This window comes from Herpailurus yagouaroundi, unplaced genomic scaffold (genome assembly GCF_014898765.1).
Source record: "Herpailurus yagouaroundi ecotype Mexico unplaced genomic scaffold, PumYag 196, whole genome shotgun sequence".
NCBI classification, from domain to species: Eukaryota; Metazoa; Chordata; class Mammalia; order Carnivora; family Felidae; genus Herpailurus; species Herpailurus yagouaroundi.
In genome coordinates this window covers 22,116,475-22,139,199 of record NW_024412427.1, presented here as the reverse complement: position 1 = coordinate 22,139,199, position 22,725 = coordinate 22,116,475, and the positions used below count along the sequence as shown (strand labels likewise).

Sequence of the window (22,725 nt, the reverse complement as noted above, 5' to 3'; positions counted from 1 at the left end):
GACCCAAAAGCCAGCAGTAGGGGGGGTCTCTTTCCTTTGGCTTATATTTGGTCCCTGTCATCATCAGTGCCAAGCCTTAGGTTCTGGGAGTCACATTCTAAGATTTCTTTGTACTTGCCTGTAGATTTTCCAGACATGGGCTGGGGAGCATGGACTGGTACAATAGAACCAAGGGAACTGCCTCTCTTGATCATTTCAAAGATGTTCTTAAAACTGTCTTCACTCCTTAAATGTTATTTCCTTTCTAGAATGAATGAAGAACAGATAGCCACCGTCTGTCTGTCAGTTCTGAGAGCTCTTTCCTACCTTCACAATCAAGGAGTGATTCACAGGGACATAAAAAGTGACTCCATCCTCCTGACAAGTGATGGCCGGGTAAGATTTCATGTTTGGCCTCTCCATGGTTTACCTTGTCACTTTGTCTGTCATGGGCATTCTCCTCCGAAGAATACTTTCTCATAATTCTAAGTTTCCTTACTCACAAGTCACCCACTGCCCTTCCCAGAAGGCTCACCAAAAGGAAATTACTATTCTCTGTGTCATCCTGTTAGTCAGAATTCTCTGTGATCTGAATTTGATGGATGACTTTCCCCTTTAACAATGAGTGTAGGAAGTAATAGAAACTATGAAAATTTCTTTTTCTTTTTTGTTCTTATTTTTGTTGGGGGAGAAGAGAGGACTTTTCTGGGGATTTGTCCACCCTCGTTGTGGGGTTGTGCATGTCTGTCATATCTCTCAGAGTTCCTGAGGGAAATATGAGACAAATTCCAGCAGACAACTTGAGGAGAGTTTAATAACCGTGTCGGCAGATGTAGACAAGTCATAAGGAAGAGAACATGAAGATTAGTGTGGTACTCTAGAATGGAGTGCCACTCTTACTACCCCCTGCCTGAGGAAGTGAGACAGGGAACTGGCTACTGGAATCTGAAAATAAACATTGTTGTCTGAAGTTGGATGCCTGGCAGGAACTCTGATCTTTGGTGGAAGACAGACCACGGTAAATCTGCAGGATCGGAGCTGGGAGGATAAATGCCCAACCTTACTTCATTCCTTCCTTCTGGTCCCTTACAGGTTCTCCTCATTGGCTGAACCCAATCAGAAGCCATCAGTAAGGCCAACACAGGTTGGCCTCCCAGGGCTCAGAGAAGGGAGGAGAATAGATCTGGAAAGGCAAACAAAAGATATCCATCACACTAGCTTATCCCCAGGCCCAGATTTCTGCATTTCCCATTACTACAGCCTGCTCAAGGGATTCTGCTGAAACTCATCAGCCATGCTGGGTTACAAAAGGATATAGAATACAATAGCCAGGGGATGAATGAGTTGACGTTTCAAGACAGTCTTAGTTAGATGGAAGAGTTTTGAAGCATAGATTTCCATCATCTAGACCCTTTTAACCTCCCTGAAACTCCCCCCAGAGGTAATGGCCATGGCATGTAGGGAGCCAGCTGTCCCTTTAATATACCTGTCTTTTAAAACCTCAGCCATGTGGAAAATGTTCATGTCGCATTAGAATTGCCCAAGAATGATCAGAGGGCAGCCAGAAGAAACTGCCGAAGCACTTTGGCTTTTCTCAAGGGAAAAGATTGTTTTGAAATCTCTTTTGTTTTGAAGAGATTGTCAATTCTATTGTGGAAAATTCAGGAAATTCAGAAAAGTATAAAGGACAGAATAAAGATCACCCTTAATACCATTTCCCATTTTTCCCCACATTTCCCTGTATAGCATACTTGCAAACTTGGAATTATTTTTTAATGGGCAGTTTTAAGTACTGCTTTTTGCATTACTCTGGCTGAATTTTTTTAAGTTTTTATTGATTTATTGTGAGGGAGAGAGAGAGAGAGCACCTAAGCAGGGGAGGGTGAGAAATAAGGAGAGACAGAATTCCAAGCAGGCTCTGCACCATCAGCGCAGAGCCCCATACCAGTCTTGAACTCATGAAACGTGAGATCATGATCTGAACTGAGATCAAGAGTCTGACGCTTAACCTACTGCACCACCCAGGTGCCCCATGAATTTTTTTTTTTTTTAAGAGGATATGGGAGTATGCCTTAGTCAGCTTTTGCTACATAACAAACCACTCTACACTTAGTGGCTTAAAAAGACAACCATGTATTCACTCACAGTTCTGGGTCAGCATTTGAGCTGCCCTCTGCTGGAACAGCTTGTCTGTGCTCCATGTGGCATCAGCTGAGCTCACTCTTGCTTCTGTGGCCAGCCTGCTGCTGATGGCCTCACTCCTTCGACCGGCACTTGCCATGTGTCCTGCATCTCCCAGAAGACTATCACAGGCTTATTTCCATGGTGTCTATGACAAGGTTCCCAGCAGGAGCAAGGGAGGCAAGCTTCAATGCACACTTTTGAACCCTCTGCTTATATCTTGTTTGCTAATGTCCCTATGGGCAAAATAAGTCACACAGTCAAGCCTAGATGCATGGGATAGGGAAGTAGACTCTACCTGTTGATGAGAGAAGATGCAGAGTCACATTGCAAAGGGATGTGGGTCCAAGGAGAGGAAAGGTATGTGGCCATGTTGCACATTCTCCCAGACAGGGTGCTATGGGAAATGGGTTGGGACCTTCCCCTGGCCGGACTCAGGAAAGTACTTATGCGAGGTTCCATGGCCTCAGAACACAATTTACAAAGCACTGAACTGGTCCACAGCTTGGCCCTCAGGACTGGTGCTTACAGAAAAAAAGAAAAAGAAAAAGCTGGGCTGTTTCAAGCCAGGCTTTTGCCCCTTATTTCTGGAGACTGCTGACAAAGACTTCCTTGCTACAAGTACATGTCAGATGTCAAAATCAGACATGAGACTAAGATAATTCATTTAAATCAGCTTAAAGATCTCCCCTCCCCACAATGTACAAAAGGTTATTAAATCATTCAGTGTCATTCTTGAGGGTGGACCTATGCTTCAAACATGTCCTGCATTTCCATGTACCCAGCAAAGAGTTCATGGGGGCTGGCACATGGTAAGTGCTTTTAGTCTTACTGGTTTGCTCGCTCCCTCCTTCCACAAATACTCACTGAATATCTGCTCTGTGCCAGGGGAGTTCTAGGTCCTACAGGTGAACAAAGCAAAACTGCTACTTTCATTAAGCTTATTTGGGACATGGGGGTAGGATAAATCCACAAATAAAATCATCTCCAGGCAGGCGGTGATAAGCACTAAGTTTTCGATAATTAATTTAAGCAGAGTAAGGATATGGTGGAAAGTGATAGAGGTGTGGGGTCATAGAAGTCCCCCTGAAGTGATGATGCTACAGCAGAGACTGAGGGAGTAGGTGCAATGGCTGTCAGGGTGAGAGTGTTCCAGAAGAGGCAACAAGCAGCATGTGGAGTGGATCCTGTGGCTCTTGGCCATGTTGCCCAGAGTGTGCTCATTCACACCTCAGGACAACACACCATATTGACTCTAGTGGGCTTCTTCAGTTTCCGTAGAGAAAGGAAATTTTTTTTTTTTTTTAAGAATGAGAGCCAAGGGGTACCTGGGTGGCTCACTTGGTTGAGCATCTGACTTGATTTTGGCTCAGGTCATGATCTCATGAGTTCAGGGGATTGGGCCCCATTTAGGGCTCTGTGCTGACAGCACAGAGCCTATTGGGATTCTCTCTTTCCCTCTCTCTGCCTCTGTCCCACTTGCGCTGTCTCTTCCTTTCTCTCTGTCCCTTCCCGGCTTGCTCATGTGCACTCTTTCTCTCAAAATAAATAAATAAATTACTAAAAAAATTTGAAAAAAGAGTAAGAATCAGGATAGAATGTGGCTACTCCAAGAAAATTTTGTACTAATTTGTTTCATACTAATTTATTAGAGCATGAAGTTTTGCAGTGGAGAAAACAGTCTCATTTACTTATTGTTGTTGTAACAAATCACTCCAATGCTTAGGGTCTTGAAAGTCACTTCAGTGTTTTTACATGGCTCTGGCGGTTGGCTGGGCTCTACTAGCCAGGACTGCCCTGACTCGTGGTGAGACACTGCATCTAGAAGTCTTCCTCACTTACATGTCAGGTAGTCAGGGCTGGCTGGTGGCTGGGCATTCAGCTGAGCCATCAACTGGAACACCTACCATGTGACCTCTCTGGGTGGCCTTCCTCACAGCATGGAGGCTGGACTCCAAAAAAACAAGATGGAAGCACGTGGAATTTTTATGACCCAGCCTCAAAGTCCCCGAAGGCCACTTCTCCTGCAGCTACAGGCCTTCCAGCTCAGGAGGAGGGAATGTAAAGCCCTCTACAGTGGGAGGAGGATTGAGTTTTATGGTCAGAAGAGCTCATGGGCTGGGGGATATTATTGTTGGCTTTTTCTGGAAAACATTGTCACGTAAGCTGTATACTGAGTTTTCTTCTTGGTGGGAGATGTGCAGCATCATTAACCCTTAGAGAAGTACAGATTAAAACTAGGGTATGCCACTTAATACTTAGAGGAATGGCTAAAATGAAAAATAGTGATAATACCACTTATGGGAATGTGAAATAGTAGACACTCTGGAAAACAGTTCCTTTCAAAACTAAAAACGGACTTTCCATGCAATTGCATTCTTAGGCATATATTCCAGAAAAAAAAAAGGAAACTTATTTTCACACAGAAATTTCCACACAAACGTTTATAGCAGTTTTATTTATAAAAATCCAGAACTAGAAACAACCCAAGTGTCCTTCACAGAGTGAATGGTCAAACAGATGGTGATTTGTCTATACCATGGAATACCACTCAGCAAAAAGAAACAGGAATGAATGAGTGATACATGTAAGAGCTTGGATGAACCTCAAGGAAATTGTGCTAAGTGGGGGAGAAAAAGCCAATCTCAAAAAGATACATGCTGCATAGTTCCATGTATATTACATTTGTGAAATAACATAATTATAGAGATGCACAACAGCTTAGTGGTTGCAGGGGTGAGGGACTGCAGGGCGATTGTAAAGGGGCAGCACAAGGAGTCTTATGGTGACAGTACAGTTGGGTACCTTGAGTGTGGGGGTTGTTACTCAAGCCTACAATATGATTCAGTTGCAAAGTATTTACACACACTCACACACTGCATACATAAATGAGTTCATGTACAAATGATTACATCCTAGCAAGCTCTATGGACTGTACCAACACCACTTTCTTTGTGTTGATATTATACTACAGTTGTATAAGATGCCAGCAGGAGGGAAGACTGTGTGCACATTTCTTTGCAACTTCTGATGAATCTAGAATTATTTCAAAATAAAAAATCTAGAAGAGACAGTGAATTGCTCAGGTTTCTTTTAAAAGGATAAATCCTTTCTGGCCTCTTCCAAGACTAGAAGGGAATGATTTGCTATCAAAGTTAAACTGTTTGCTGTTTTTCTGTGGCAGAAATAATGTCTAGTGAGTCACTAATTCGCATTTAGCAGGGGGAAGTGGGGGGTGGTATTTGGTGTTTGAAAAGGAAAATGAATAGAGCAGTTGCAAGAATTACATGAAGTAATCTGTGTAAAACCGGTCAAAGAAAACCAGGTACAAGGTAGATGCTCAGAGAGGATGATACCCCCTTTTTAATTAAATTCATCTATGATCTTTCTTTGGCCCAAGACTTACATTTGAGAGATGATACTTAGGAGCCACTAGACACTGAATGATTTAACTTTTACCAAATTCATTGGCTAGAATGGCATTCAAACCCATGATCTATTAAGCCAAGTGCCTATATTGAAAAGGGACATACACGGTGATTTTTATGGCCCTTTATTTTTAACTAAAATTTGATTGCCACAATTCACGAATCAGGATGTTTCACATAAAATTTCAGATTCCTGTTTTCCTTTAAAAAATCTAAGTATCTTTGGGGCACCTGGGTGGCTCAGTCAGTTGGGCGACCGACTTCGGCCCAGGTCATGATCTCACGGTTCGTGGGTTCAAGCCCTGTGTTGGGCTCTGTGCTGACAGCTAAGAGCCTGGAGCCTGCTTTGAATTCTGTGTCTCCTTCTCTCTCTGCCCCTTCCCCATTCATGCTCTGTCTCTCTCTGTCTCTCAAAAATAAACACTGAAAAAATTTTTTTAATAAAAAAATAAAAAAATCTAAGTATCTGGGGTACTTGGGTGGCTCAGTCGGTTAAGCATCCGACTCTTGATTTTGGCTCAGATCCTGAGCTCACAGTTGATGGGATCTAGCCCCCAGTTGGGCTGTGTGCTGACAGCTGCTTGGGATTCTCTCTCTCTCCCTCTCTCTGCCCTCCCCTGCTCTCATGCACTCTCTCTTTCAAAATAAATAAACATTTGAAAAAATCTAAGTATCTGACAACACTTTGCCTGAATTCACACATGGCAGTAATGGTGGTGGTGTGATGAGGGTGAATAGCACCTTGGAGAATGCTGTTGGTGCCACACCCATATCTTCACCAGACTTCATCTTTCAGTGCTCACTAGTTCTACCTCCCAGTGCCACCACTGGCATCCCTTTTTCTGGGGACTTTCTCCAGCTACTGCAGTCTGTTCTCCCAGTACACAGAAGGCTAGAATTAACATTCACGTTCCCTAGGAGCAGCCCAGGATTAAGTGATGGGAGTTGCTGTAGAAATACTCAGCTCTGTTGTCCTTGTGTGGACTAGCTCTGAGGCACATGTTCTGTGGTCTCCCAGACTTCCTCATCAGAAATGAGCCCTAGTTCCCACAGTGGTAACTAACCTTTGACTGACTGCTTTCCCTTCCCTGCTATATATCTCCATTTCACTACCAGTGTTTCCTATGTCTCCCCAATAAATGACTTGCACTGAATCCTTGTCTCACAATGTGCTCAGAGGAGGCAAGGGCTGAACTAATCCAACCTCCAGAGATAATGTAATGTGTTTGTACCCTCTCTTTCAGAGGATTTAAAATGAGGGTAAAGGGTAGAAAAGTGGCCATAGATGTCAACAAGGGCCTGTGACTATTCCACACCCCCTGTACTATGCCCTGACAATCATCTGGAAGTCAGTGTCTCTTCACCAAAGGCATGTACCCCTAGTTTTCCATGGTCTCCACCCAACCCATTAAATTCATTGATAATTTGCCTGGCCCCCTTAGGCATTTGAGTGTTTTTGTCTCTAAAATAACTGGAATTTTAACAATTAGAAGACCTGAAGATTATCTCCAAGAAGCTCTTTCTAAATGAAGAAAGATGGGAACATGTTCCATACCTTGCATAAATTCATTCATTTCCCATAGTCTCTGAGATATACCCAGTCTCTGTGTGCTCTCTCTCCCCTGCTACTCCACAGAGGTGGCTTTTCCTACATAGGAAACACAGCCTGGCAAGTCAGGAGACTGGGTCTGAGTCCTCCTCTAATACTGTTGTACAGTCTTGGGCAAGCTCCCACCCTGTCCCACTTAGTCAAATGGCAGAGGAGCTGGCTGAGGCCACTATACTGGTCCACCTTAGCTGCTGTGATGGCCTCCCTCTCCTCTCTGGTTGAGGAGTTGAAGAAGCTGGAGACACCTTCATCCATCTGGCCCCTTCTGTTACCCTTCTCTGTTCCTTTGTCCCTGGGCCATTGTTCTTAAAACAGAAGTTCTCAGGGGCGCCTGGGTGGCTCAGTCGGTTAAGCATCCGACTTCAGCTCAGGTCACGATCTCACGGTCCGTGAGTTCGAGCCCCGTGTCAGGCTCTGGGCTGATGGCTCAGAGCCTGGAGTCTGCTTCCGATTCTGTGTCTCCCTCTCTCTCTGCCCCTCCCCAGTTCATGCTCTGTCTCTCTCTGTCCCAAAAATAAATAAACGTTAAAAAAAAAAATAAAAACAAAAAAAAACAAAAACAGAAGTTCTCAAACCTTAGTGAGCATAAAACCTTGGCCAAAAACCAAATTCTTGGGTCCCCACCTCAGAGATTCTGATTCAGCCAGACTGGATGATACCCAAGAACCTGAATCTCTCCCAAGTTCCCAGGGGATGTTGATGCTACACGTTTTGAGTACCATTGCCTTATAGGAAGAACCCAGGAACCAGGCACAAAAAGCATCCATCTGTTTGCCTTAGCAAAACCTAGAGCAGATGCATGAATTCTTTAGAGTGTATGCAATTTACAAAATGAGGGTTTTACCTTCTCTTTTAAACCTGTAGCTATCTTGTGGATAGACTCTCCCCCCAGCCACCACCCATGTTTTTATGTGGCCCCTGATTCCTAGCCAGGGCACACTGAGATAAACAAGAAGTCAACTTTAAAGAGCAGCTTTGAGCTCTGAGCTCTGGTTTCTTGTCTGGCCCATGGGGAACAGGCTGCATCTCCTCCTTTTTTTAGGGGTTGGCCATGTTCTAGCTACAAGTCTCTTAGCCTAACTGCATTAGTGAGACAGAGTGTTTCCTAATACACCATTCTGTACAGTTCTATCTCAAATAAGTCTCAGCTTAGAGTCTGTGTGATTTGCTTTGAAGATCTCCCTACAGTACTTTATTATACTCATTACTTAAGTTCCCATTATCTACTTTCAGATTTATTTGGAAGAGTGTTGTGTGCAATTATGTTCTTTTAGAGAATTGTCTCTTTTATGTCCTTGGATGAGTAAAACAAAATCATGTAAAAACAGTTGCACTTCTACAACAGAGGAACAGGCCTAGCTTCCTAGTGTTGAGTTTCAGTTTCTCACCTTACATGTTGCCGAGATAATTATTAGTCTGGCAGTTTGGGGTTTTTTTTTATGTCTAGAAGAAGAAAGCCACATTAGAGGTATTAAAAGCTGCCAATACCAAAATGCTGATACATTCACCTCCTTAATTCATATTTTTTAAAATCTACAGGCAAAAAAAAAATGATTTGGCAAAATTGTTCCTCCTCCACTGTCTGTATAGTAGGATTGCAAATTTATTCACACCAAAGCTTTGGAAATAACCACACATGCATGCACCATCAATTATAGTTTCTCTGCTTCTTTTTTTTTTAATGCTTATTTATTTTTGAGAGAGAGAATCCCAAGCAGGCTCTGTACTGTCAGGGCAGTGCCTGACACAGGGCTCAATCCCATGAACCGTGAGGTCATGACCTGAGCCAAGATCAAGAGTCAGAGACCTAACCAACTGAGGCACGCAGGTGCCCCTAATTTCTCTGCTTCTTAAAACTGATCTGCACTTCTTCACAAAACTCCATTGATGAAAAGAAAAGAAAAAAGACTTTTAATTCAGTCCATTAAATTTAGCCTGCTTAAATAATTTAAACATTGTCTGTCAAAGTTCAACCACATTATTATAAGTTTCAGCTGATACCTTAGAACCTCAGTCTTTCAGATTTGGCCACCATCTACTCCATCTTACCACTTCCTACCCCCCTCTTTCTCAAAGAGTCTGGGAGAATAAGGGACAAATGTGGCTTATGGGAATTCAAAGTAAAGGATATTAGACCCATTTTGTTCCGTTCTGGTCCCTGCCTTGGCATAACTGGCTTCTTCTACCAAGACTGGTGACTACTGATGATTAACAGGTCACACAGCTACTGGACTTTTCAGGAAGGTGTCTTCTGCAGCATTTCACAAATCCAGCCTCTTTCTTCAAGTCTTGAAAGCCATCCTGAAGCTTCTCATGTCAACCACTTCCTCATTCCCTCACTGAGATCTGCAGGAGCTCTGGGCCCCTGCACAGTAGACCAAGACCATGGAAGCCAGAAGCGTTGCCTCAGGTTCTCTGCCATCCACTCTGTTGTGCCATCTCTCCATGGGGGCCACATTGAGCAGAGCCAAGGTTGACGTTCAGCCAGTATTCACTACTATGTCTATACCCATATTAAAATATTACAATATTTTCATGCTTGTTAGTTAATAGCCACTGTTTCAAGTCATTGGAGTATCCCCCATTATAACAGCCCTTTACTGGGATGCCCGTGCCTCATTAAAGATAGTAAAGCCCTAGGATAACTCCAGGACACAGCTCAACTTTATGTCTAGATTCCAATTGATCTAGATGATTCTGGTTATTAAATATTTTGAATACTACCTCTGAACACAGATACATGTGGCTTCTCCTCTCCCTTGTTTGTTTGGTGGTGTATGCTACTTAGATATTTCTGAAGGCCATCACCATCTGCTTGGGTGATGGAAGTGATATATAATAAATTGGGACCTGCCATAATCAAATCACTGCTCTTTGTCTTCTTCTGCAAATAATCCCAGGCTAAAAAGGATTGGACTCTAGGATTTTCACTTCTCTGAATTGTAGATTCCTTTTACAATAGGGCAGCAAGGATTATGGACCAGCTACTATGGCCACAAGTCTCTCTTTATACCACGTGGGAAGTCTATGATCTGACTCATCTGGGTTTGATGCTTGATATGCCAAAGCAGTGGAGAAAAATCATCTCTCCATCAAACCAGCTTTCTATAGCATTCCATCTGAAGCATTTCAATCTCTTCCCACCCCAAACCATACCAACACTAACCTTGGACTGATTAGAGAGGAGATCATGAACAAGGAAATAGAAAAAGGCCCCAATAATTTCTGAAACATTACTCCCACTTCATCTGTGTTCCAACTTTGATTCTAGTAACAGCTGTCTTCAGTAAGTCAATAATGGTTTCAGAAAGAGTACCAATGTGTCCTCTACCACATGATCTGCTATCATATATGTATGTGTCATTATAAAATAAATCAATCTAGTAACATGTGTTTTTTGGTTACCTACTGTTTTCCCAGCTTTTAAGGAACACAGTGAGGCTTCACAATTAAGAGGTAGAACCGTTGCCTCTGAGGACTGTCATCTCTAGTTGGAGGGACAAAATCAGCATCAGAAAATAGTTCAAGATTGAGTGAGTGCTAAATTCTCTCACATCTGGAGAGGAGAGAGATCAATATGGGCTCCTGAGAAAAAATCTGGAGGAAGTGAGAAGTGACCAGGGCCTTGAAATATGCTTAAAAATTGAATATACTTACCCACTAAGATTAGGAAGTAGGCAGAGATGTTCTCCTTCACCTCTCCTTTTCAACATGATACTAGATGTACTAGCATATGCAGTAATTCAAAAAAAAAGAACAATAAAAGTTATACATACTGGGAAGAAAGAAATAAAACTGTCTTTCTTCATAGATGACATGATCATCTATGTATAAAATCCAAAAGAATTGACAAGAAAAACTAAAACTATTACAAGTTTGCAGGATATATGGTTTTAAACAGAATTACATCATTTTGCTATATGCTAGTAATGAACAAGTGGAATTGGAAATTAACACAGTGCCATTTACACTAACACCCTAAGATTAAACATTTAGGTATAAGTCTAACAAAATGTATACTGAATTTATATGAGGGAATCTATGAAAACAGTGACAAATGAAATCAAAGGACTAAATAAATGTAGAAATACTCCATGTTCATGGATAGGAAGACTCAGTATTGCCAAAATGTCATTTCTTCCCAACTCAATCTATAGATTCAATGCAATCCCAGTCAAAATCCAAGCAAATTATTTTGTAGATATTGACAAGCTGATTCTAAAGTGTGTGTGGAGAGGCAAAATACCATCACACTAGCCAACGCTTATTAAAGAAGAAGAGCAAAGTCATGCAAGACTACCACTGCCTGACTTTAAGCGTTACTAGAAAGCTGTAGTCATTGAGACAGTGTTATTGGCAAAAGAATAGACAAATGGGCCAGTGGAACCAATTAGCCCAGAAATAGACCCACATAGAGTCAGCTGATCTTTGACAAGGGAACAAAAGCAATACAATGGACCAAAGATGGTCTTTTCAACAAATGGTACTGGAACAACTGGACATCCACAAGAAAAAAACTCTAGACACAGACCTTATACCCTGCATATAACTCCATGTGGAAACATATATTCGATGGAAATCTAGGTTTAGAAGGGAGGAGAAAGAGATCTTAATTAAGCATGGGAGGAAGAAAAGTACACAGCAAGAGCATATACAGAGAGAAGAGATGAGGGTTAAGACCTGAACCCTAGGAAGCCCAGTCTTTAAGGCATAGGCAGCAGAGAGACAGCCAGGGAAAAGGGTTGAAACAATTCAGGGAGTTCTAAAGAGAATTAAGGGAGAATTTGTGCCATAGAGACTATACCTTTAATCTATGAGAATTTTTATTTTAAATGCCCATTCTGAACCATTGTTTTCTTTGCGTGTATTCTGTCATCACCAGCAGCCCTAAGTGGCAGTCCTCTTCAGTGAGGCCATCTGAAGTTCAGATCAAGTCATCATGAGCAGGAATCATGGCCCCCACAAATGAACTGAATCCTGGTTCTCTGAAGTATACACACCTGCAGGGTGCCTAATGGTGCAGTATGTTCTTAAGAGTAATCTTGAAAGCTCTGTGCAAGAGTTCTCAGGGCTTTTTTTAATGACATCTAAGGTAAATTATATATATATATATATATATATATATATATATATATATATATGTTGGTTGGGTCATTAGGATGACCACCTTAAAGCCTTAGTACAAGTGCTAACATCCAGTTTCTATACCCATATTTCTACCTACACTGATGTTCACATTGGCAAATTCAATTTGTGATGAGAAAAAAAGGAAAACAAAAATAAGAGCCAATATTCAGCATTCTATAGAAATGGGGCCTTGCATTAATTCAAATATAGAAATGGGGTTGATGATTTTAATCATCTCATGGTACTTGGAAATCTAAATATGTTCAATGCAAAACAACCTCAATTCCAGCAGTTTGTACAAAACTCACGTGAAGAATAGCAATTCACTTACACTAAGCCATCATCTGTATATTAAGCATTAGAGTTGTGTGTTTGAATTTTAACAAATGTGTTGTCTGGAGTGTAATTTGTAAACTTTTCTGGTTTCACATTTGCAAGTCAACCCTGGTGGAGCCATGAGAGGTTTTTCCATGAAAATGGATCGTGCCTTTTCAATAAAAGGGTCTGACCACCTCCCATATTTCCAAGGCCTGTTCATGAGACTATTTTGTTTTGAATTTGAAATTCTCTTTCTCCATCTGGAAACTGGTATTATTAGATTGTTACCTTGTTATATTCCTTTCCTTTTCAGATAAAGCTATCTGACTTTGGTTTCTGTGCTCAAGTTTCTAAAGAGGTGCCGAAGAGGAAATCACTGGTTGGCACTCCTTACTGGATGGCACCTGAGGTGATTTCTAGGCTACCTTATGGGACAGAGGTAAGGGGGTGACAGTCATTGTTTGGGAGTGGCAGGATAGCAGGCTTAGGGATTCAGTGGTTCTGGGAGAGTTAATGACCACAGATCAGGGTGATGACTTTGGACTCCACCTTTGACCCCATTCACTAGACTTGTCACAGAGGAGGTTGTGGCAGGAAGGGGACTAGCTGTCATTGACGAAATCACCACAACATTGACCCAGGGGCATTTATTGAGGTCCTAAACAGACACTGAGGGTGAGGGAGGTAGATCACACAAACTCCAATCGCATCCTCTGTGGCAGGCACACTCAAAGCAAGGCAGTACAACTTGAAAAGTAGCCAGAGATGCACACATGAGCAGGTGTCATAGAGGGACAGAGAACAAATGTTTTCCCAGAGAAAAAAATTATGTATGAATATTATAACATTTTAAAATATGGCACAATTTCTGTTTCCCTTGGAAAAGAAACAATTGCTCTTAATCTATTAAGGGACAAGGTTTGGAAATGTGAAAATAAGGGGCCAGAAGGAGTGGAGGAAAAGCCTTCTAGGGAGGGAGTAGCATGAGTGAAGCTCTGAGACACACAAGTCTACACACAGGGCAGCAAAGAGTTCGTTCCGGCCAGGCACACAACATTTCCACACATTATGGTGCAGAAGGTGATTCTAAGAGAGGAGAAGCATGAAGAGGCAGCATGGACCAGTGAACTAAGGATATTGGCAGAAGTGAAGGCAGACTCTGCTCTCTTTCCTTGTTTGCTCGCCCTTGAATGAGTACTTGTTTTTATCACTGTGGTCCCAAGAGCATAAATTCTCAGTGAAGATTACAGCAAGGGTTGTAACAGGAATGCAGCTAACTGATAAGAGGTATAATGAGGCTGTAACAGGGAAGTGGCTGTAACTGGGAATTTATAGCACAGCGATGGCTTCTCGTCCTGACTTCCCATTCTTTACTCAGAAAGAATTGCTTGTCATCCCTTCCTTTTCTTTTCTCCATTCCCTGAAAATGTTTTTACAAAGCAGAGTGTTGTGCATGCTGCTTCAAAATGATAAAATGCAAAGGAAATAACTCCAAAGTAGAGAAAGAAGAACTATTTTTAGAAATCAAATTAATAAAAGGATCAGCATATATCGTGTTGTGTAAAGTAGCTTTTTGCAGTTTGTTATGAATATGTCAGCTTCCCTTTTTTATGATTTTAAATGCAACTTTCTTCTCTACATTCATAGTATAAAACTTTGGGTGTTTTCCTCATCTGTCCTGATAGGCCTGTAAACACCAAAGTTAACAGTAAAAAAAAAAAAAAAAAAAAAAAAAGTTCTGGACTCCTGAGGTCCAGAATGTTAACATATTCATGTGTACCTAAATGACAGAATCTTCACTGAAGTCACATTTAGAAAGAAATGAAGACCATTAGCAAAAAATTTATAACTCAACAGTTCAGTTTATAAATCTGTGTTGTAAATTTTGAGAGTTTACAAATACCACATTAATTTATAAATGGGTGTGAATCTGTTAGGTCCCCTAGACACATCCAGAGTTTCAGAATGTTCTCCTGGCCTGAGATAACCATTGGATTGTCCCTAACAGGTGGATATCTGGTCCCTCGGAATCATGGTGATAGAAATGATTGATGGCGAGCCCCCCTATTTCAATGAGCCCCCCCTCCAGGCAATGCGGAGGATTCGGGACAGTTTACCTCCAAGAGTGAAGGACCTACACAAGGTGAGAAACAGCATGTGTTGCTGAAGTTCAAAGTCATTCTTAGCTTCTCCATTCTCTCTGTAGTTTCAAAGACTTGCCTATCCTCACCAGGAGTAGATCCTGGTTTATGGGCATGAACTTTGGAATTCGAATCATTTGGATTCAAATCTCTGCTCTTCCTGTTCACTCACTGGGCTAGGTACTTAGCCTCTCCATCTCTGAAGTCTATCTGTAAAATGGGATACAGTTGGCTCCTCTTTTGTAGGGTTGGCTAGAAGAGTAAATCAGGCACTCCACAAGAATTCCCTCTCGGAGCACCTGTGACATACTGGGGACTGTCCTAATTACTGGGGATATTGTAGCTCAAGACCTCAGATTTCCTGAGTCTCATAGAGTTTGTGTTCTAGTTGGGGAGTCAGGTGGTAAACTATAAACAAATGAAGGAACAAAATTCATTTCAGACAGTGGTATATGCTATCAAGCAAATAAAACACTGTAATGCAGTGGAGTATGCAGGAGAGGGGATTCAGAGCTTGTTTAGGTTGAAGGGTGAAAGAATCCCTTTCTGAGAACAGATTAACTGAACTGGAATATGAATGGCAAGACAGAGCAAGATATGCAAAGATCTGGGAGAAAAATGTCTGAGGCAGAGGGAACAACAGGTGCAAAGGCCTTATGCCAAAATGGAAAGATTCTGTGGCTGACCAAAGTGAGCCAGAGAAAGGAGGAAGACAAGACATATCAGAGAGGTGGGCAGGGACTGGATCATACGGGCCATGAAGGGCATGGTTAAGGGACCAAGTAGGATCTTTCCTGTTTCCCAAGGATTGCCAGGTAGGGTCAAGCTCAGAAAAAAATGATGCTGAGTCAAAGAACCACCAGTCTGGGGCACCTAGGTGGCTCAGTAGATTAAGTACCCGACTTCGGCTCAAGTCATGATCTTGCAGTTCATGGATTCGAGCCCCGCATTCAACTCTGAGCTGATAGTGGGGATCATTTGGGATTCTTTCTCTCCCTACACTCTCTGCTCCTCCACCACTTACATTTTCTCTCCTCAAAATAAATAAACTTTTTTAAAAAAATAAAGAAAAACAAAAACTACCACTCTGGTAGCTGCCGGTGTGGGTGGAGGGACAGGGCTTGCTGGGAGGGGCCATTCCCACGAGATGATATAACACTGACCCAGACACACACCTCCCCCGCCCTCTGCCTCATGGCACTGAGAGGAAGTAAGGCTGCCTTTTAGGGCAGTATTACCCTCTTCCCCCACACCGAAGTCTTAGAGAAGAGCTCCCAATTGAATCACCCCTATAGTTGTGTGAACTTGCAAAACAAACAAACAAGCAAAAAAAAACAGGAGACTGTTTGAAACGAACAGGAGGTTAAAACCTTGACCAAATTGGAATAAGTTTACACAATTAAAAATGCTAAAATAGCATGACATCAAAAGAGTCCCACATCCAAAAAGAATGGTGTGATGTTCTTCAATGTCATGTAGAAGAGCAGCCTTAATCCTAATGGTCAAAGATTAGACACTGCCCAAGGTTGTTTTCCAAATGGATAAATAATATGTGGTACAATTTAACAGTGAATGTTACACAGCATTCATGAAAAGGAGAAAGCTTTTACCACATACATCAGGATGAATCCCACAGATGCAATGTTGAGTGAAAGAAACCAGTGAAAGAGGGTGAAAGAGGAGACTTGATGGTATATGACTCCATTTCTGTAAAGGACAAAAGAGGCAATGTTAATTCATGCTATTAGAAGTCAGGAGAGTGGTAATCCTTTGCAGGGAGATGGGTATTAACAGGAAGGGGCCGGAGGTCAGCCCCTGGAGTGGTAGAAATGGTCTGTATTTTGGTGGGGCTGGAGAGTAATTAGGTGTAAATATATAGAAAAATACTACTGTAAAACATACACATCATATTTATACATTTGAATGTATGTAAGATATACTTCAAAAAGTGAATTATAATGAATTACAGAAAAACATGTTATCTGTGTCAGGTAACCCTACAGAAGCTTATTTGTCTTCAAGAAGGGGGAGTCCACAAAGCCTAGATGGTTGCAGTTAGAAAAATAAAACTATTCCATGTTTGTACCACATTTCATCATATGTGTGTGACCAGTCCTTATAAATAGTAAGCACTTCATAATGCTGTTATTTCTATTATTATTCGATTTAGTCAGCAGATTGTCATTCTTTATTGCCATGTCATTTGCTCATATTATTTCAAACCTGAAGAAGGTAAAAAAAACATCTTATGTTAATAAAGGCAATACCTACTTTTTGCTTGCATAACTTCTGTCTTCTTAAGCTGACTTTCTAGAATTCAATGTTGTTTGATAGAATGACTTAACTGGAAATTGGCTGGGAAACCACTGTAGGGGAACTAGTTGCATTTCTGTGTTAGTCCTCAGAATGGAATCTTGTGTTCTCACAGGTTTCTTCAGTGCTCCGGGGATTCCTAGACCTGATGCTGGTGAGGGAACCCTCACAAAGAGCCACAGCCCAGGAACTCCTTGGACATCCATTCTTGAAACTGGCAGGTCCGCCATCTTGCATCGTTCCCCTCATGAGACAATACAGACATCACTGAGCAAAGGATTCAGTGGAAGCGCTAGATGAGGACATAAGAATAATTCAGGAGAACATGAGGAACACGAAAGAGTCTTGTGGACTCTACCCAGCTGATTGATGGGACAATGTGATGACAGGCAGGGTTCAACAGACCAGGGCATCTTCTTGTGTCTTAAATAGGCATCTCTCCACCAACAGCTGGCGTGATCATTTGGAACAAGGCTTTAATAAGTCATTATTATATTTTTCAGCCCTTCATCCAGCAAATCAGAAGGACTCAGTACAAACTCCGTTACGATATATCCTAGCCACATGCAGGGTAACGCATAGGATTTTCTATATTGAAAGAATACTTTTCTGGCAAAAAAAAAAAAAAAAAAAAAAAAAAGAAAGAAAGAAAAAAAAGAAAGGAAAACAAAAAGCACTTTTTTCTTAATGGTAGCAGTGTAATGTATTTTGCAATGAATTTGTAATTTTTCTGTACGATAGTTTTGATAATTTATAGTACTTTGATGTCACGTAGCCATTGTATCAGTTGAAGTAATTGTTTACTAGCAAGAGTTTGAACAAAAGCCTTTCCTACTTTTTTATCCCTTTCAGAGAACCAACGATTCTTTAGGAACTTTGAATACTGAATGACTCTCAATCACCGTCAGCTTTAGTAGAATATCTTTCTTATCTTAACAAGTGTCTTACGTGATGGAGGAAGAATTAAGAGTGATGGTGATGGAGGCACACATTTCACTTATCCAACCAAAAATAATAAAATAAAATTTGAGCCACAATATGCCACCATGCTACTCCTTGGGATAAAGCTAAATATGGGGAAAAATCAAATTTTCCCTCAAGGCTATTAGTCACAAGCCAGTATTTGCACAGCAGGGTGGTCCCCAGAGTGCCCTCTCTCAGATAGGTATGGCGTCCCCTTGTGGCCAAATTTCCCTCCACGGGAATAATTTCAGTGCTGCGATCATTGGACTCAGTTCCCAAATTGAATGTTTTAAGTAAGACTGTGAGAATTCCAGTCTCACCAAGGGAAAGGAGAGAGAACAGGGCAAGATGTTTGGGTTCGTTTGTCACTGTTTTTAAAACTCTGTATGCTAGCACACCAAACTCTTGTCTGTATTTACCTTTGTACCACAGTGTTAATTGCTATTGTTCATGTGTTGTGCTGGAAGTTGAGGATGAATTAGGAAGGGGGTATCTTACCAGGTGTGCTCTGACTTCAGTTGTGACCATGTTATAATGTGTTTCCGACATAGGAGAGATGTACTGCTGACTAGATCTTCTTGAATGTTGATAACAATGAATGACGACTACAATACATTTTGTGTTGCTTGTTGGATGAATTTGCATGTTAACTGTAGGCCAATATAGATTTGCCTTTAAAAACTCTGGAAGAGCTACATAGTCATCATTAGTTTCTATTAATTATGCATCAGAAAAAAAAAGCCATTTGTTACCAAACTGGAAAACCAGAGGCTTTTCTTAATGACTTCACATACAGTAACAAAAAGGATTTGAAATGTATGAAAATGCTCTGGTTACTCTAGGCATAATTAAGAATTTTTGTAATTAATAGGTTGCTAATTATTTATTATAGCTAAAAAAGGGGGGGAAAGGCATAAAATGACCTCTACAGATTAGATTTTCAGTTTTTCCCCCAAACTGGAAATGTCTCACCATAAATAGGATCTATAATTTTGTTTCATAAAACATAGCAAAGCAATGTTTTATGTAAAATATTAAAATATTGATATAAATATGTATGAATAAAAATCTAAATCCAGAAAATGGCCGTCCTAAAAGTTCATGGGACAGATTGTATTAATTTAACCAGGACTATGTAGAAGTAGAAAGAGAAAAAAATCTTTTTTTAACCAGAACAAATATTAAAAACCATTGCAGAAAATAGTGGATTTTGGATTCCAAACATTTTCAACAGTGTAATGGAAATTTTTCTGTAATTTTCTTATCACTGGGTATTTTATAAATATTCATTGAGTTTACCAAAAGTTACTGTAGCTTAAAAGGTTTTGTGAGCACTAACTATTGGCAGAAACTGCACTTGCAAATAAAAATAAATGTTTGCCTTTTTCCCATCGTGTTATTAGAACATCCAGTGATTTCCCAAATTAGTTTTCTTGAGTAACCAAGAATGGTTTCTTTATGATCTTGAGGAATGTACATGAGTTAGTATAATGCTATATGTAACATCATGATGACATGAACCAAAGATAAATATTTCCATCCCCGGAGGTTACAGATGGTGTAAGACTGTGGTAAATATACCACAACTGAGAACAAAATTACTAAATTCTGGAAGGCCATGGGCAAGGAAATCCAGGCTCATGGCTAAAGACCCTTACACCTTTTTCCTGTGTCAAAGATGCTGAACTGATCTGAAGGCTTTTACCAACAGAGACATAAAAAGGAGATTATTCTGGATCAGAGCAGGTATGTGGCTCTCTGGCAGCTGGAAAGAGAGTATTGGGTGCCTCTTCTTCTTTGGCGGACCAGAGAGACATTGACATTTATCCTGTGATGTTGAGAGGGACACTTGTATATAAAGAGCTTGTTTCTCACCTGGAAATTTCAGGTGGTGGAAACCCTCAGGAAATAGCCTGACATAGCAGGATGAGAAAGGATGTAGCATATTATGTGCCAGGGAAGAGAAAGTTGGAAGCTTCCTCCCCCAGGCAGGAAGCCATTACAGAACATGGAAGAAGTCCCTTTGTCTATGATAGATAATGGAGAGGGAACAGGGAACATATCAAACCATTAACCAAGTAGTGAGATGCCTCCCTTGGAGAGTGCATTGGAGGCATGCACCATGGGGAAAATTAAAGGAAGATGAGGCTACTTTTCTGCAGGGTGAAGGGCTGAGGGTGGAGCTGAACCTTACTCTAAAATTTGCATATACCATCTACACCAAGACCACTCTAAACAGCAGAGGCTGTAGTCTTCAGGCTGACACAAATGACATTCAGCCTCTCCCCTTCTTCCAACAAAATCTCCAAGGTGGCTGGCTACGCCCAGCTGGGTTACTGAAACCTCCCTTCCTGGCTGCTCCCTATGCATTTGGGCCATGTGTTAGTGTGACACCCCCATAGTTTGCGTGAAGGGTCTAGAAGAAAGAAAAGGAGACTAAGAATGCATACTGTGTCTTCTGCCACTTCCTATCTACTGCTGCCTCTTTCTCTGATACAAGTTTAGCCCAAGCAAAAGAGAAGGGAGTTATTTTGAATTCGAATGAGATTGATTTTTTTAAATGGATTAGACAGTTGGAATCACACTGACTTATGGTTGTGTCCCCATTACCCACTGGGAAGAACACACTAGCAATTACTGAAAAAATAAAATCATCCCATGAAGTTAACAACTCAATGAGTTCATATTCTTTGGTCAAACTGGTCAAATGAATAGCACTGTGTCATCAAAGAAACAGTAATGAGGTTCCAGGCAGAGAAAGGATCGATTCAGTCTGAAGCAGGTACAAGATGTACAAGCAGGAGCAGTTCTGTGAAAGTGACACAGGGTAGTACAAATCCAAATTATTCAAGAAAGTCGGTCAACTTGAGCCTTCACATGTGTGCATTTTCAGTTGGATTTCCAGGTCAAATAAATATATTACCTTAGTGTGGGTTCTGCCAAAAGGAGAACCTAAGACAGAGACTTAGATACAAGTACTTTATTTGGGAGATGATGCCAGAAGCTCTCTCACACGGCAGAGTGGAGAAGTGACATGAAGAAGGGAGGTAAGTTTTTTAAAAACGCTTTTTTAATGAGTGGTGTACCACTGTGGGTAACTGGGGCTCAATCCCAGTGAAGACTTTCTGGGAGAGACACTGTAGAATCGTTCTTCTGGGGGTGAAAATGTTTGGATATTTATCCACCACCTCCTACTCCTCATTGGTTGATAGTTGTTCCAAGCATATCAACTCCTGAACTTCTATCTTGCCCTATATATGGGCAAAGTTTGTTCCCTTTGACAGAGAGAGGCATGGGAAGCCTGTACAGAAACGCTCAGCACATGGCCTCCAAGAAGGGCTGAGGGAATATGAGACCCTGAGACCCTGACAACATGTCCTACATAAATAAAGTGAAAGACACAAAGAGAAGCCTTGAGAAATTCTATAAAGGTTGCTGATTTATAGATCAAAATAATACTTTTTTAAAGGCAAAGGGGGGCGCCTGGGTGGCACAGTCTGTTAAGCATCCGACTTCAGCCAGGTCACGATCTCGCGGTCCGTGAGTTCGAGCCCCACGTCGGGCTCTGGGCTGATGGCTCGGAACCTGGAGCCTGTTTCCGATTCTGTGTCTCCCTCTCTCTCTGCCCCTCCCCAGTTCATGCTCTGTCTCTCTCTGTCCCAAAAATAAATAAACGTTGAAAAAAATAAATAAATAAATAAAAATAAAAATAAATAAATAAATAAATAAAGGCAAAGGGATTTCTTAGCCTGAAAGATTTGCCCATGTAGCAAATGTTTTGATAATTATGCCTCACCATTGTCAACATTTTAAATTTTTTTTCAACGTTTTTTTTTTTTATTTATTTTTGGGACAGAGAGAGACAGAGCATGAACGGGGGAGGGGCAGAGAGAGAGGGAGACACAGAATCGGAAACAGGCTCCAGGCTCGGAGCCATCAGCCCAGAGCCTGACGCGGGGCTCGAACTCACGGACCGCGAGATCGTGACCTGGCTGAAGTCGGACGCTTAACCGACTGCGCCACCCAGGCGCCCCTCAACATTTTAAAAATATTAAAGCTAGAAGAGACTTCAAGATCTTCCTTCCATGATCCATTTTAACTGAGCCAAACAAGGCTCCCAACGTTAGGTAATGTCAGTACATTAATCTTACTACCTGAATGGAACACACACACACACACACACACACAGACTTCGGTTCTGTTAGGGCAGGAATTTTTACTCAGTTTGTTCACTGATGTGTCTTCAGCACCCAGACCAAGATCCAGAAAACATATGGTCAGTCAATGCTAACGCATACTTGTTATCTCATTTGTCATATGAGTGTTTGTGAATCCTTCCCCAGCAGACAACCTGACAAGTTCAGTCACTTTTTTCTTTTGAGGTAATTGACATATTAGTTTCAGGTGTATAGCATAATTTGCTATATGTATATGTTATGAAATGATAATTCTAGGTAACATCTATCAACACACATAGTTACAATTTTTTTTCTTAGGAACACTTGCAAGATTTATTCTTAGCAACTTTTAAATATACAATATGGCATATTAATCTGTATTGTATTATTATATAATTATACTTAATAAGTATTATTGATCCATATTGTATTATTAATTATACTTATTAATTAATAAGTATTAATTACACTTATTAATTAATAAGTAT

General features: G+C 41.1%; 1 protein-coding gene across 9 annotated transcripts in view; it reads left to right on the top strand.

Annotated features, from left to right (window-relative positions):
• Positions 1 to 19,451, top strand: part of PAK5 (p21 (RAC1) activated kinase 5) — a 322,934-nt gene extending 303,483 nt beyond the window's left edge. For 8 of the 9 annotated variants that reach the window (XM_040447684.1, XM_040447682.1, XM_040447681.1 and 5 more), the window contains 4 exons: positions 249 to 375; positions 12,956 to 13,081; positions 14,651 to 14,785; positions 17,212 to 19,451. In XM_040447684.1, the coding sequence (XP_040303618.1) occupies positions 249 to 375; positions 12,956 to 13,081; positions 14,651 to 14,785; positions 17,212 to 17,367 (544 nt within the window). In that variant the 3' untranslated portion in view covers positions 17,368 to 19,451. Of the gene's footprint in view, positions 1 to 248; positions 376 to 12,079; positions 12,104 to 12,955; positions 13,082 to 14,650; positions 14,786 to 17,211 lie in introns of those variants that run through there. The other variant, XM_040447690.1, reaches the window with a different exon arrangement.
• The last annotated feature ends 3,274 nt before the right edge of the window (positions 19,452 to 22,725 follow it).